The 15,863-nt window shown below is 42.9% G+C and overlaps 1 protein-coding gene across 1 annotated transcript in view; it reads right to left on the bottom strand.

Moving 5' to 3' along the window:
- The window catches only part of MPHOSPH8 (M-phase phosphoprotein 8), a 121,367-nt gene that overhangs the window by 3,627 nt on the left and 101,877 nt on the right, over window positions 1-15,863 (bottom strand). Inside the window, exons 9-12 of the mRNA XM_077483990.1 lie at window positions 12,826-12,912; window positions 11,963-12,117; window positions 10,011-10,165; window positions 1,566-1,693 (exon numbers count right to left, since the gene is read on the bottom strand). Of these exons, the coding sequence (XP_077340116.1) occupies window positions 1,566-1,693; window positions 10,011-10,165; window positions 11,963-12,117; window positions 12,826-12,912 (525 nt within the window). The remainder of the gene's footprint in view (window positions 1-1,565; window positions 1,694-10,010; window positions 10,166-11,962; window positions 12,118-12,825; window positions 12,913-15,863) is intronic.

The following is a 15,863-nucleotide window of genomic DNA, read 5'->3' as shown; positions in this document are numbered from 1 at the left end:
GGGTTCCATGGAGCCCTGGTTGAGAATGGCTGATAAAGAGCTCAGAGTTTATTATGGATTATACAAATACATAGCAAAGTGTGTTAACACTGAGGGAGGTGGTTACACAATATTATGTATACTGTAGATATGTTTGAAGTTCTGTTCCATTGCACTGGGATGCATGCCCTGTGCAATTTACCTGCTTAATGACCACCCCACATACACATACTGCGGCAGGGTGGCCCTTAAGCGCAAAAACACATACCTGTACACGATTCCGAGGAGCACACTTAACCCCTTCCCTGCCAGTGCCATCTATACAGTGAGTGTGCTTTTTTTTTTAGCACTGATCACTGTATTGGTGTCACTGTTCCCCAAAAAGTGTCCCTTAGTGTAAGATTTGTTCGCCACAATGTCACAGTCCTGCTCAAAAACGATATTACTAGCAAAAATGGAAAAAAAAAATTAAAGAGCCCATAAATCTATCCCATAGTTTGTAGACGCTATAACTTTTGCGCAAATCAATACACACTTACTGGGATTTTGTTTTTAAACAAAAACATGTAGCAGAATACATATTGGCCCTAATTAATGAAGAAATTTGATTCTTTAATTTTTTTTATTTTTTTTTTTATTGGATGCGTTTTATAGCAGAAAGTAAAAAATTTTTTTTCAAAATGGTCTTTTTTTTTGTCAAGAACGCAAAAAAATAAAAACTTCCGAACCCCCGAAGGAAGACGGTCTGCCCTCTCAGCGGTGACAGCATGACGCTGGATGGCTTTGTTCTAAGTCAAGACTCTCATAACGTGCTAGGTATGTGGTGCATACTAGCACATTATGACATTGCCCTGCAGGGAAGTCCTCACCCCCCCCCCCATCCCCCTGCTGTGTCCCTGCTAAGGAAATTCATCCTTTGATTTGTCCTGCTGACCATTGTCATGAAGACAACGCAAGGGAAAATCCTAATGTTAGGGTCAACAAACTGTGTAGTGTATTAATGTGCGCTGCAATAACCTGCATGCTGTCGCGTCTATAAGTAAATCAGCCCTCAGAGTTGCCATGAGAGCAGGAGGTGAAGGAAAATCTTTCAATGGGGAACCATTTTTAGCCAACAGTCCAACATGGAAATAACCCTCTCACATTGCAGATATTTCCTCTCAATTCTGGAGTATAGAGAATTGGTCTCCAAATTTTGCAGTCAGAAGACCACTGGTAACTTTAGTGAAAGCTCACATGATATTGCTGCATGTCCAAGCATAGTCTTGTTGGTGACAGATTACCACAGCTCTATGTTCAAAGTTTAGTGCGGACCTCAGTTCTTCCATTCCTACCTCATAACTCACTTACCTCACATGCAAAAGATGTGTTAAATATTTGGTCACTCAAATTGAGTGCTTGAGTGTACACAATAAAAATTTTACAACTAAAATGAATCACAGCCAAGAATACACAAAGGTTATGACACCGATTTAAAAGAATGTTGAGGCCATTGTTGTTGTTAAATTGCATTCTAACAATAAAAAAATAAATAAAATAAAAAATCAAAACAAAAAAACAAAACAGTGTTATGATGGTGGTCTTACCAAAAATACAGGAAGCTGGAACTTGTCATTTAATACCACAGCCTGGACACTACATGGTCCAGATAATCGAACCACCACTTCTTTACCAAAGAAGTTTGCATGAAAAACAAACAGGAGTATTCCAGATTCTGCAAAGAGGAAAATAAGTAAATTAGTTTTCCTTGCAGAGAGTAAATATAAACTAAAATAATGTGGTTGCATAAGTGTGCACACCCTCTTATAACTGGATATGTAGCTGTGCTCAGAATTAAGCAATCACATTCAAACTAATGTTAATTAGGAATCAGTACAGATCTGTCATTTAAAAGTGCCTCTGATTAACACCACATAAAGTTAAGCTGTTCTAAGAGGTCTTTCTGACCTTTTGTAAGTGGCTTCCTACAGCAAAAGCCATGGTCTGCAGAGAGCTCCCAAAGCATCAGAGGGATCACATTGGTAAAATGCATCAGTCAGAAGGGTACAAAGGAATTTCCAAGGCAAAAGCGCAACCGCGGAACACAGTGAAGGCAGTCATCGTCAAGTGGAGAAAATATGCCACAACAATGACATTACCAAGTACTGGACGTCCCTCCAAAACTGAAGGCGGCGAGTGGAGAAAATTGGTCAGGGAGGCTGCCAAGAAGCCTACAGCAACATTAAAGGAGCTGCAGGAATATCTGGCAAGTATTGGCTGTGTGGTACATATGACAACAATCTCCTGTATTCTTCATGTCTGGGCTATGGGGTAGAGTGGCAAGACAGAAGCCTTTTCTTAAAAGCATCCAAGCCCGGCAAAATTTTGCAAAAACAAAGTCTCCCTGTCTAAAGTCTCCCAAAAGAAAATGGCTAAATGTGTTATGGTGTTTTACGGTTGGGATGGTGTGTTAAGGGTGATGTGCAGTGTAAGTTCTCCACCACACATAGCATTTTGCTTTTAAGCCAAAGTTTAATTTTGGTCTTATGTGACCATAGCACTTCCTTCCACATTTGCTGTGACCTAGTGCTGCACGATTCTGGCTAAAATGAAAATCACTTTTTTTTTGCTTATAAGCTAGATCACAATTCTCGTGGCGTAACATCATCTTTCACATTAAAACAAAAAAATAAAAAATTTACGGTTTCGTTTTTTTATTTTATTAATTGAAGTGAATTTTTTCCCCAAAAAATTGCATTTGAAAGACCGCTGGGCAAATACAGTATGACATAAAATATTGCAGCAATTGCCATTTTATTCCGTAGGGTCTCTGCTAAAATATATATAATGTTTGGGGGTCCCAAGTCATTTTCTAGCAAAAAATATTAATTTTAATTTAAGTGTCAGAACCCACCTCTCCGTTTTATGGCGATGAGTGCTCGAGGTACAATTCTCCTGCTTGTTGCAAATACCCGGACGGGAGGTTGACCGGGGCTTTATTCCTGCTCTCAGCCTTGAGAGGGGGGACACTTTGGACCACTGAGACTACATTGAACCAACCCTTTGTATACCAGTATGAATAGCTGGTGGGGAGGGGAGGGAAGCCATGGGTTGAGCTTTGCTCTCCCTGTTGGAACTGCTTACCCCGAGCGCCCTTACGAGACATTAATGGTAGGGGAACAAGTGATAGACTGAGACTTCATGCGATACACTCTGCTGAGAGACATTGCTGCTATCCCCATACCCTGAGGGACGCCCCCCCCCCCATCTGCGGGCCCCGGGTAGAAACGGGGTTCGGGATACATCTAATGAGGATCATACTGCACGGAAGGCAGGGAGGAGGTTGCGTACTGGAGGGAACCCATGGCTGCGTAGCTGGATCCTCACGGTAAGTTAACCCGGAGCCGCACCAGCGGCTACTACATTTTGCCCAATGAGGAGACACCTCCAGCTACTATTGTGCCCCTTGCAGTACCCCTGATGGGAATTTTGGATTCCCAATTAGCCTTGCGGTTCACTGCAAAGGAACACACTGAATGATACTTCACCGCAGACTCTGGCTGGGGACTGGAAATGGGGCAGGAGGGATGTCTTGCAGAACAATGGGACACCTGGGACCGCCTAGGCTCACTCCACTACCCCAAGTTGATATTTGTGATTCCGGGGTGACGGACTGAACTACAGGTAGACGCTTGTGTGGGGGCAATGGATTGTTTTCACAAAAGGTTAAAATATTCATTCACTGGGATTTTTTCTGTTCAAAATAATACACTTACATACAGTGCCTTGCGAAAGTATTCGGCCCCCTTGAACTTTTCAACCTTTTGCCACATTTCAGGCTTCAAACATAAAGATATAAAATTTATATTTTTTTGTGAAGAATCACCAACAAGTGGGACACAATTGTGAAGTGGAACAAAATCTATTGGATATTTTAAACTTTTTTAGCAAATAAAAAACAGAAAAGTGGTGCGTGCAAAATTATTCGGCCCCTTTACTTTCAGTGCAGCAAACTCACTCCAGAAGTTCAGCGAGGATCTCTGAATGATCCAATGTTGTCCTAAATGACTGATGGTGATAAACAGAATCCACCTGTGTGTAATCAAGTCTCTGCATAAATGCACCTGCTCTGTGATAGTCTCATGGTTCTGTTGAAAGCGCAGAGAGCATCATGAAGACCAAGGAACATACCAGGCAGGTCCGTAATACTGTTGTGGAGAAGTTTAAAGTCGGATTTGGATACAAAAAGATTTCCCAAGCTTTAACATCCCAAGGAGCACTGTGCAAGCGATCATTTTGAAATGGAAGGAGTATCAGACCACTGCAAATCTACCAAGACCTGGCCGTCCCTCTAAACTTTCAGCTCAGACAAGGAGAAGACTGATCAGAGATGCAGCCAAGAGGCCCATGATCACTCTGGATGAACTGCAGAGAACTACAGCTGAGGTGGGAGAGTCTGTCCATAGGACAACAATCAGTCGTACACTGCACAAATCTGGCCTTTATGGAAAGAGTGGCAAGAAGAAAGCCATTTTTCAAAGATAGCCATAAAAAGTCTTGTCTAAAGTTTGCCACAAGCCACCTGGGAGACACACCAAACATGTGGAAGAAGGTACTCTGGTCAGATGAAACCAAAATCGAACTTTTTGCCCACAATGCAAAACGATATGTTTGGCGTAAAAGCAACACAGCTTATCACCCTCAACACACCATCCCCACTGTCAAACATGGTGGTGGCAGCATCATGGTTTGGGCCTGCTTTTCTTCAGCAGGGACAGGGAAGATGGTTAAAATTGAGGGGAAGATGGATGCAGCCAAATACAGGACCATTCTGGATGAAAACCCGTTGGAGTCTGCAAAAGACCTGAAACTGGGACGGAGATTTATCTTCCAACAAGACAATGATCCCAAACATACAGCAAAATCTACAAAGGAATGGTTCACAAATAAAAGTATCCAGGTGTTAGAATGGCCAAGTCACAGTCCAGACCTGAATCCAATCGAGAATCTGTGGAAAGAGCTGAAAACTGCTGTTCACAAACACTCTCCATCCAACCTCGCTGAGGTCGAGCTGTTTTGCAAGGAAGAATGGGCAAGAATTTCAGTCTCTCGATGTGCTTACTAATAGAGACATACCCCAAGCGACTTGCAGCTGTAATCGCAGCAAAAAGGTGGCTCTACAAAGTATTAACGCAAGGGGGCCGAATAATTTTGCATGCCCCACTTTTCATTTTTTTATTAGTTAAAAAAAGTTTCAAAAATCCAATAGATTTCGTTCCACTTCACAATTGTGTCCCACTTGCTGGTGATTCTTCACAAAAAATAAAAATTTTATATCTTTATGTTTGAAGCCTGAAATGTGGCGAAAGTTTGAAAAGTTCAAGGGGGCCGAATACTTTCGCAAGGCACTGTAGTTTTAATATTGGTCTTCATACCCTTCCTTTGTTTGGTTCCGCTATAAAGGTTTGTTTATTTGATGCCGGGATCAGCTGGTGGCCCGGGTTTATGGCTCCCGACCCATGTCCGACCACACTCCATTTAGGCCATTGTATGCACCTGATATTTGGGATAGCATACTTACCAAGATTCTAAACTTGATTACTTAGTGAAACCGGTGGCAACAGACGGTTGGGTCCTCCCAACCTCTGCTTCCACTTAGCACCACCTCCTCCCTTCACCTTTACCCTTCCCTCCCCTCCCCTCCCCCGCAGACCCCTCCCTGATCTTACTCTCACACCCCTCCTCTACTGCTTCTCTTCCCCCACCCTTTCTAAAGACATGACGGCAGACTATTATAGTGACCTCTCTGAATGCTAAAGGGTTAAATACCCCTGAAAAGAGAATGCTACTACACTACCTTAAATAAACTCCCCATGCTACAAAGAACTACCCACAAGCATACCATTCTACTAACCCCACATCTAAATCAAAACGGGTGTCAATACTCATCTCGAGTGAGCTACCTTGGCAGTACCAGGAGAGGGAGACTGACCCCTGACCCCGAGGAGCGCTACCTATTTATAAAAAGGGAAAATAGGCGCGACTCGACTTACCCTGGCAACGATACACTCGCCCAACGAGCACCAAGACTGATTTCTCAGACAAACATTAGACAGACTGATGAAGTTCAGGGAAGGCCAGCTGATACTGGGGGGGCGATATCAATATCCCACCGATACCCACCTCTGATTCCGGGCAGCTCCTCAGTCCCAGACGCTTGTTGGAAACTGGTAGCACAGACGCTCCGCACATCCCAAATGCATGACATGTGGCATCTCCAGCACTCTGGCGAGAGGGATTACACCTTCTACTCCCCATCACATAAGCTTTATTCATGGATAGATCTTTTCCTAATACCCTACGACCAACTTCACCTAGTAAGCACCAGGTCTATTGGACAGATAACGTGGTCAGATCATGCTCCCATCTCCCTCACATATGCCCTTACCGAGAATCCCTCACCCAGGTCTATGTTCTGGCGTCTTAACGATAGCCTACTTCAGACACCTGAGGGGTTAGCAGATGTATCTAGGGAACTAGAATTGTACTTTAAAGAGAATGATACAATAGGATGTGACCCCGGGGTGCTGTGGGAGTCACACAAGTACGTGCTGAGAGGGATCCTCATTAAACACAGGGCGAATCTTAAAAGGAAAATAAATTAATACTTAACCAATCTGCTTTCTAAATTAGCCTTAGCGGAGGCACAGCATAACCACAGCCCCCACACAGATCCTAGAGGCAGAACTGGGGACCCCTACAGTCTCAAATAACTCATCTCCTGCACTACAGAGCCAAAGCAGCCCTACAGTTCTGTCGCAGGATGTCTTACGAGTCGGGAGACAAGTGTGGGAAAATGCTGGCCAGGGCGGTCAGGAAGATCAAATCCGCATCCTATATTCAACAAATAGTCAGGTCTGACTGAAAGAAAATTACATTACTGACACAAATATCGAAAGGAATTTGGTTACTTCTTCTCAAGTCTGTACAATTTGCCTAGCTCCTCACCTAACCAACTAACCATAGATAAATATATAGCGGACTCGCAGCTACCCTCGTTGCCTATGGAGGCACGGGATGCTCTGGAGGAACCAATCACCCTGGAAAAACAGACAAAGCCCTGGGCCCAGGCGGATTCACTGCGCAGTATTATAAGACCCTCCTCCCGATCTTAGGCCCACGAATGGTAACATTCTTTAATTCTTTAGGATCAGGAACTGACTTCCCCAGAGATACTTTAAAAGCCTATATTGCCTTGATCCATAAAGAGAGGAAGGATCCTAACTCATGTGGCAGCTACAGGCCCATATCTCTTTTAAACACGGACCTAAAAATCTTATCGAAAATCATGGCAAACAGGCTAACACAACATCTCCAAAGCCTAATACATCTAGATCAGGTCGGGTTCATACCTAATCAAGAGGCAAGAGACAACACCATTAACTACTTCATGCCGCGAACCTCACTAAGACCCCCAGTTTATTTGTGAGTACTGACGCTGAGAAGGCGTTTGACAGAGTTAATTGGAAATGCATGTTATCTCTCCTTCGCCACATTGGCCTGAAGACAAGTTGCTAAGATAGATAGGCAGTATGTATTCCGGCCCCTCGGCTCAAGTGAAGGTGAATGGGGTGTTCTCGAGTGCGTTCCCCATCGGAAAAGGTTCGAGACGGGGTGCCCCCTGTCCCCTCTCCTCTTTGCCATCTCACTAGAGCCATTCTTGTGCACTGTCAGGTTGAAATCAGACATAACAGGCCTAACAATTGGTAGCGCCCAATACAAAATATCAGCATATGCAGACGACCTACTATTCTTCCTAACAAATTCAAGAATATCTTTGCCTAATCTCCCCCGAGAATTTAAAGTATATGGAGCCATTTCCCACCTAAAGATACATTTTTCAAAGTCCGTGGCCATGAGTGTTTCAACCCCCCCTCGCGAGCAACATAATCTACAATCCAATTTCTGTTTCAAAATGGACAGATGCAGCACTACAATAACTGGGCACAAAACTTCCCCCCCGATATCGTCTATACGTTCAAGCTTAACTTTACACCCCTACTGACTAAGACACGTTCCCAATTGGAGAAATGGCACCCAGGTTTTCACTCTTGGTTTGGTATGTGCAATCTCATAAAAATGTGTATCTTACCCAAATTTATTTATCTCCTCCAAGCCCTACCCATCCAGACACCACCCTCCTTTTTTAAACAAGTGCAGGCTCTTATCAGATTCGTCTGGGCAAATAAAAAGCCCAGATTACGGCACTTGCAATTGACACTCCCTAAACAATACGGAGGACTGGCACTGCCCGACATTCGTCATTATTACTTAACCTCCCACCTAGGACATATACTTGACTGGCGAAGTAATATGACCTCCAAAGTTTGGATACAGATTGAACAGTCCCAAACCCATATGCCACTAAAAAGGAGCGTTGTGGTGTTATGCTGACTTGCCTTCTACAATCAAAACACACCCAATAATAGGTACTACCCTAAAACACAGCCAAATGGTTACTAATCATATTTTCTCCACATCTAAAAAGTCTCCACTGCTCCCAATATTAGCCAACCCAAACTTTGAACCAGGTCTTCATTCTACGGAATACTCCTCTCTTAGGAAACTAGGATATGACTACGCTGCCAAGTATATTGTCGACGGGAAATGGCCAACCATTCAGGCGTTGACTGACCCGGCGGGAACCTTTCAACTCCCCTTTTTGAAAGCGCCGAGACTACACCACTTTTAACAGTCACTCCATGAGCCTTGGGATTACACGCGTCAGTACACGACATTTTAGGAGCTGTGTCTGGGGGAGGGCCCAAAACCCATACCTTGTCCCAAACATATGCCCTACTCATTACTCCGAAAGAGCAACTACAATTACACTGCCTCACCAAATGGGACAGGGACCTGACCAGTACAGATGCGGTGCATCATCTCCTTTGCCCTTACATCGTCTCGCTGTACTAAGATACAGGAGACAAACTAAGTTGCTCACGCGATGGTACCTTACTCCATCCAGATTGCGAAAATGCTTCCCCTCTGCCTCGAACAGCTGCTGGCGGTGCGCCGAGGAGGAGGGTACCCTCATCCACATCTTCTGGTCATGCCCCAGACTGGGAGGGTATTGGGGAGAAGTCACTATTATGACATCTACTCAATGCTGCAAAGGTATGTATCCCCTTCCACTGGAAACATCAAGCTCCCCCAACCATCTCACACTGGCTAAGAAAGGTGGAGGAGGTGAAGAAAGTGGAGGACTTGATCCTTACCGCACAACACAAAAAGACATGGGATATATGGAATATCGTTATCTACTCTGATGAGGGAAGGCGCCTACTCGGACTGTAGCTAATCCTCTCTTCCCTCTGTACTAGCTTGTGCTCACTGCCTGCCATCATGTCTTTCTCTTCCCCCCCCCCCCCATCACTACTTCTTTCCCACCTCTCCTATCCCCACAACTTGCTGCTAAACCCCAACCCCACCACTCCCTCAAGAAATAGCGGAGACCAAGAAAGGAGAGCCCCACAATTGTACCTTTCTAAAGAACAGGATCTTGTCTTTTCTCCTCTTTCTTTTTTAAAGCATATATATCCAGAAGATGGACTACACTAGACCACATGTTCTCTACCAGCACACAGAATGTAATTAGTACAGTGTAAATTGACAAAAAGGTATCATTATTGTAATCTTGACTGATTACCCATGTTTGTATACTGGGGTCTCCGCCCTTATTTAAAGCTATATATATATATATATATATATATATATATATATATATATATATATATATATATATATATATATATATTTTTTTTTTTTCCCAAATATAAAGAAAAAGAAATGTCTGCTTGTAAATCTCAATGAACTACCACGGCTTTGTCGAGCGCCGTGGTAGCTCATTTCTTTTTATTACTTGTCATTTTCTAGTGCAGGTGTGCATCCGATTGGAGACTCTGGTCTAAATTAGTTACTAATACTGTCACAAGCTCCATGAAATCTGAAACAGCACAGAGTTTTGAAAAACTGAATTACCAGTGGCGTACCTTCAGGAATATTATATGGGGGTTTGTAGCTGAAGTCCAGAGAAAAGTCTGGTCCCTCGCAGAGCCTATGGCAGGCAATGGGGAAGATAGGTTCAAGCAAAGCAAGCCGTGTCTCAAAATAATCCTTTATTGCATCTTCCACCACTCTGGAAAGTCTGTAAGAACAGTTTGAGAAAGTTCGTTCACTCATTAGGTTATCAATGCTTCCATATTTGTCCTAACACAGTAAGAAAATATAATGTGAACATCCTATGCAATAATCTGGCCATTAGGAACTTGCTAGTGGTAGATCACCTGCACTTCAAACATTAACCGATACCCCTCTCGTTACTATATTAAAATGGGCAGATGGGACAAGTGACAATGCGGGAGGGCATATATAGAGCCTCCCGCATCAGCTGCTTATTTGTGGCTCCTAGCGTACGCAACCACGTGCTTTGCATTTGCTGCGTCCCTCTGACACAATGGATCACAGAGCGGGGTACATGGCTAATGAAATTTAGTTTTAAACAGACACCGACTGCTGTATTGATGGCACTGTATGCCAGTACATGCTACCAGACCTATCAGGAACACGGAATGCTGGGGTTAACACATTTATACAAGACAAAGGATTCCTAAATCACTGTGTTGGCCACAGAGTACAGCAGATACTCATTGTGTAAAGGGGAGCCATCCCCGCTCCAGAAGAAAAGGTAGTGGACCTCTCAGTTCGGAAGGCACAGGTACTGCCAATTGCTAGCAGCAATAAACAGGAAATTGTTCTGGACAGCCACACTCTTGAAAAAAATTGCCTTTTTTTGTTTTGGAAAATTCACATCAAAATCAAAGATGTATATCACAGCTGACAGGAGAGCCGACGTTTCGCACTAACGGTAGTGCTTACTCATAGCTAGCTAAGAGTAAGCACTACTGTTAGTGCGAAACGTCGGCTCTCCTGTCTGCTGTGATATACATCTTTGATTTTGATTTTCCAAAACAAAAAAAGGCAATTATTTCAAGAGTGTGGCTGTCCAGAACCACTCATTGTGTTAAGGCGCTGTTTTACATATATTCCATTTTTTTTTTTTTTAAAGTCACTGCGCTGACACAGGCACGTGCATTTAGCTTGAACTATTTTGATGTGTAAACAGGCTTTTATACAAAACAAAGGGACAAATAAAAAAATAAAAAGAAAGTGAAAAGGAGCCTAAGGGTCCTTTCACACGGGGCGGATCAGTTCTGACCCGCCCCGTGGATGTCCGTTTGCTCAGCGGGGATCACTCCGCCGATCCCCGCTGAGCAGGGAGATGACAGCTCCGTCTCTGCACACTGCGCAGGGACGGACCTGTCACAGCGCCGCTCTCCCCTATGGGAGATCGGATGACGACGGACCGCAGTGCCCGTCGTCATCCGATCCGCAGACGGATGGAAAAATAGCTTTTTCCTCCGTTACACTTTTTCGGATCGGAGCGGGTCGGATGTCAGCGGACATGTCACCGCTGACATCCGACGCTCCATAGACCTCTATGGAGCACCCGTTCAGGTCCGCCTAAAAAACTGACAGGCGGGCCTGAACGGGACGTCGGTGTGAAAGAGGCCTTAGGCTCACAATGTGAATACAAAATATTATGCAATGCATTATATTTACCTGCAAAAAAAATAAAAAATAAACCCTTTTCTCCAGTTAACACAAAAAACACACACTGGATGTGGTCTTAAAAGAGCACAAAACTGATCCAATTTATGCTGCTACCACAGATGGCTTAACCCAGCAGTATGTTATGTATTGGAAAACCACCGGTAAATAATCTGTGTGTGATGGCATCAGTCCAAGACCAGGATCATTTTAATTGGAATGTCACTAAACACAAACTGTCTTTTTTTACTCCACTAGATAGGTCCCACATACAGTCAAATGAGCATTTTCCAACATTACAGAGAACAAGTGACACACAGAAAAGAATACTTACTTTTCCAAATGGCCATTAATTAATTCAAATAGCAGCACATTATTGCTCTGTTTAGCAAACTGTAAAGCATTGCCCTGGTGCTTTGACAGCACATTACAGTCAGCACCTTGTTCTATCAAGAGTCGCACAATATCATAATTCCCTCTCTTACATGCCTAGAGAGACGAGAAGAAAACACAATTACTTTGTTATATATGGATACTCTCAACTTTTAACATTTATCCAAAGTCACACCCCAATTGTGTTTTTTCTTTCAATTTAATTTTGATTAACGCTGTCCTAACACCATAAACCCCCCCCCCCCCCCAAAAAAAAGCAAAAACAGATCTACAAAGCACAGTGATCTGTGACAGAAAGCAGAACGTTTTAAAAAGGTACCTTGAAGTTATACATAAAAACATCGCCTTTGGTCACCTTGTTGTAGAGAGCAAACAGGAAAACTGGGTTTGCACCATCCAACACGTGTGGTGGGGAGATGGTTGGGGCAGAATGATTTTGTATTTTAATATCACAAGACCAGGCAAGGAGCAATAAGTTAAAGAATTCTTGTATATAATCATTATGCCACTTTATTTCATAGCCAATGGAGGTGCTAGCAAACAAAAGACCAAATATAATCCATATATAACAAACTTCATGATGGAAATACAAAGCATTAGTCTAAATAGACATTGAACAAAAAGTGGATGCAAGTATTTTTTGCCATCATGAAGACCATATACACAAAGAAAACTGTTTTACAAAACGCTAGAGCCAGAGAGACAACTATTGTCTGTAACCTACTGAGAGAAGGATTTCATAGACCTAGGGTCTTCACAAAACAGATAAGGAATATTATAGGTATCCAAAAATATACCATTTACCTTCATCAGGGCTGTTTCCCCAGTCGCTTGCTGTAAATTCACAAAAGCTCCAGCTTCCAGCAGGATGGAAACAGTTGTCAGATAATTCTATGAGGAGCATAAAAAAAAAAAAAAAAAAAAAAAAAAAAAATTCAATATGCTATACAACATTATGGGTCTATGTCAACAGACTTTAGTTTGCTTCAGAACGGTCTCAATACAAAAGTCTATAGGAATGCAAAAAAAAAAAAAAGAAGATTAAGAACACTCTGGTAGAGAAGTGGTTAACCACTTCCCGCCTAAAAGGTACGTCATATGACGTCCTGGACTTTGAGTGGGGATAGCTGAATGAAGTCTGCCGCTACAGACATCATCCAGATATCATTTTCAGCCAGCGATTCCCTGCACATTAACAATCATAGCGACAGTTCAACCACTTCAGCATTTTCACAGGTGGTGGGGGGTGCTTCTACCTGGTTGCCCGTACGAGCATAGAGATTTCTGGTGACCAGGTGATCCTCACAGGCACGGGCACAACGTTATGTCACGTCCAGGCCAGCGGAACTAAACAATGCCAGGGATGTGGCTGGAAAGGCTGAGACAGTTTATTGTTTTGATCTCAGTCTTTCCTGACTGAAGGAAAGATCTATAGACCCCAGATCTGTTCATAAAGAGGACCTGTCCCACACTATTCCTATTACAAGGGATGTTCACATTCCTTGTAATAGGAATAAAAGTGGTAAAAAAAACATATTTGAGAAAAAGTAATAAAAAGAAAACAAAAATAATAATAAATAATAATAATTTAAGCACCCACATGCTCAAAAGAGCGAACACATACGCAAGTAATGCCACATATGTAAAATGCGTTCATATCACACATGTGAGGTATTGAGCAAAAGCAACAATTCTAGCCCAAGACCTCCTCTAACTCTAAATAGGCAACCTGTAAAAAAATGTTAAGGTGTCGCCTATGGAGATTACGTATAAAAGTTTGGCGCCAATCTACAAGTGTGCACAGTTTTAAAGCACGACATAGTTGATATCTATTTACTCGGCATAACATCACTTTTCATATTATAGAAAAAAAAAAATTGGGCTAACTTTACGATTTAGTTTGTTTTTAATTCATGAAACATTTTTTTCCCAAAAGAGTTTGAAAAAATAAATTGCTGCACAAATATCGTGCGACATAAAAAGTTGCAAAGACCGCCATTTTATTCTATAGGGTCTCTGGGGTGTGTGTAATATATATATATATATATATATATATATATATATATATATATATATATATATATATATATATATATATATATATTACACATACATTATATATATATATATATATATATATATATATATATATATATATACACATATACATACATACACACACACAATTGTACTATTTATAGTGGGTTGCCCCTGAGACTCCACGCTTCCCACTTCCTTGTTAATTCCAATGTACTGTGACATGCTGAAGCAGAGCACGATTACCTCCCTTCAGAGACTGGACTGCAGGCCAGTATTCCAACATAACAACCCCACCACACACCTCCAAGACGGTAAAGGTGATTGACTGGCCAAGCATGTCTCCAGGCCTAAACCCTATAGAGCATCTGTTGGGCATCCTAAAACAGAAAGGTGGAGAAACGTAAGGTCTCCAACATCCACCAGCTCCGTGATGTTGTCATGGAGGAGTGGAAGAGGACTCCAGTGACAACCTGTGAAGCTCTGGTGAACTCCATGCCCAATAGACATGCAGGTTAAGGCACTGCTGGAAAATAATGGTCACCACACAAAAATATTGACACTTTGGGCCCAATTTGGCCATTTGTACTAACTTTTGTTGCCAGTGGTTTAGACCCTAATGGGTGTGTTGCCATTTTTAGGGGACAGGAAAAATAGGGATTTTTTTTGTACTCACCATAAAATCCTTTTCTCTGTAATTCACCGACCGACACAGCTCCTCTCTAACTAAATGGGTTGTATAGCCTGCCATTAGGAGAAACTAGGCAAAATTGTTACACAATACACAGAACTTTAATCCCGCCCCTGGGGGGCAGACCCTGTGCTATCAACCCTTCCCACTGCTCCCAGCAGCTTCAGTACGTCAACAAGCAGTATAACGTAGAAAAAAGGAGGGGTGGGCGCTGTGTCGGTTGGTGAATTACAGAGAAAAGGATTTTATGGCGAGTACAAAAAAAAGCCTATTTTCTCTTCTATTCACCGACCGACAGTTCCTCTCTGCAACTAAATGGGACATCCCCAAGCAGTGGCAAACGAGGGGTGGGAAAAAAAACAGCATAAAAACTTCAACCACCATGGCAAGTGGGAACTAGTGAAACTAAACCCACACAAAACAGCAGTATGTTTAAAAACACCACCAGATAACCGGGTATACTCAACAGGAGCAAACCCCAAGACCGCAACAATGCGGAGGTAATGCAACAGAGCATTAACAAAACAGTACGGCGTTTTTATCAAAAACCAGGAAAAAAAAAAAAAAACTAAATTGCAACTACACGGCCACCTGCAAAACTTTGCGGCCAAAACCAGCATCAGCCGATGCACTGACGTCTACCTTGTAGAACTTGGTAAACGTATGGACAGACGACTAGGTCGCCGCTTTACACACTTGAGCGACAGACACTTGGTGTCGGAAGGCCCAAGACGTTCCGATTGCTCTTGTAGAGTGGGCCGTGACTGGAAAGGGGGGCACCTGCCCCTTCAAGGCGTAGGCTTGGACTACAATCTGTCTGATCCACCTGGAAATGGTGGCAGACAACACCGCCATGCCTTTCTTAGGACCAGCCACCGAAACAAACAGTGAGTCTGACTTCCAAAAGGGAGCTGTGGCAGACAAGTACACCTTCAGAGCCCTAACCACATCGAGGGCGTGAAGGGACACCTCCTTGGTGTGCTTCAGCTTAGGACACAACAATCGCAATACAATGTCATTATTGATATGAAAAGCCGAAACCACCTTCGGTAGAAAAGGACAGTTGTGGAGGCAACACCACCTTATCCCTTTGGGTGACCAGATAAGGCGACTT

The sequence above is a fragment of the Lithobates pipiens genome, unplaced genomic scaffold (assembly GCF_037356315.1).
Source record: "Lithobates pipiens isolate NorthernLeopardFrog02 unplaced genomic scaffold, aLitPip1_a1.2 Scaffold_16, whole genome shotgun sequence".
Lineage (NCBI taxonomy): Eukaryota > Metazoa > Chordata > Amphibia > Anura > Ranidae > Lithobates > Lithobates pipiens.
This window is presented reverse-complemented; position numbering and strand designations above follow the sequence as displayed.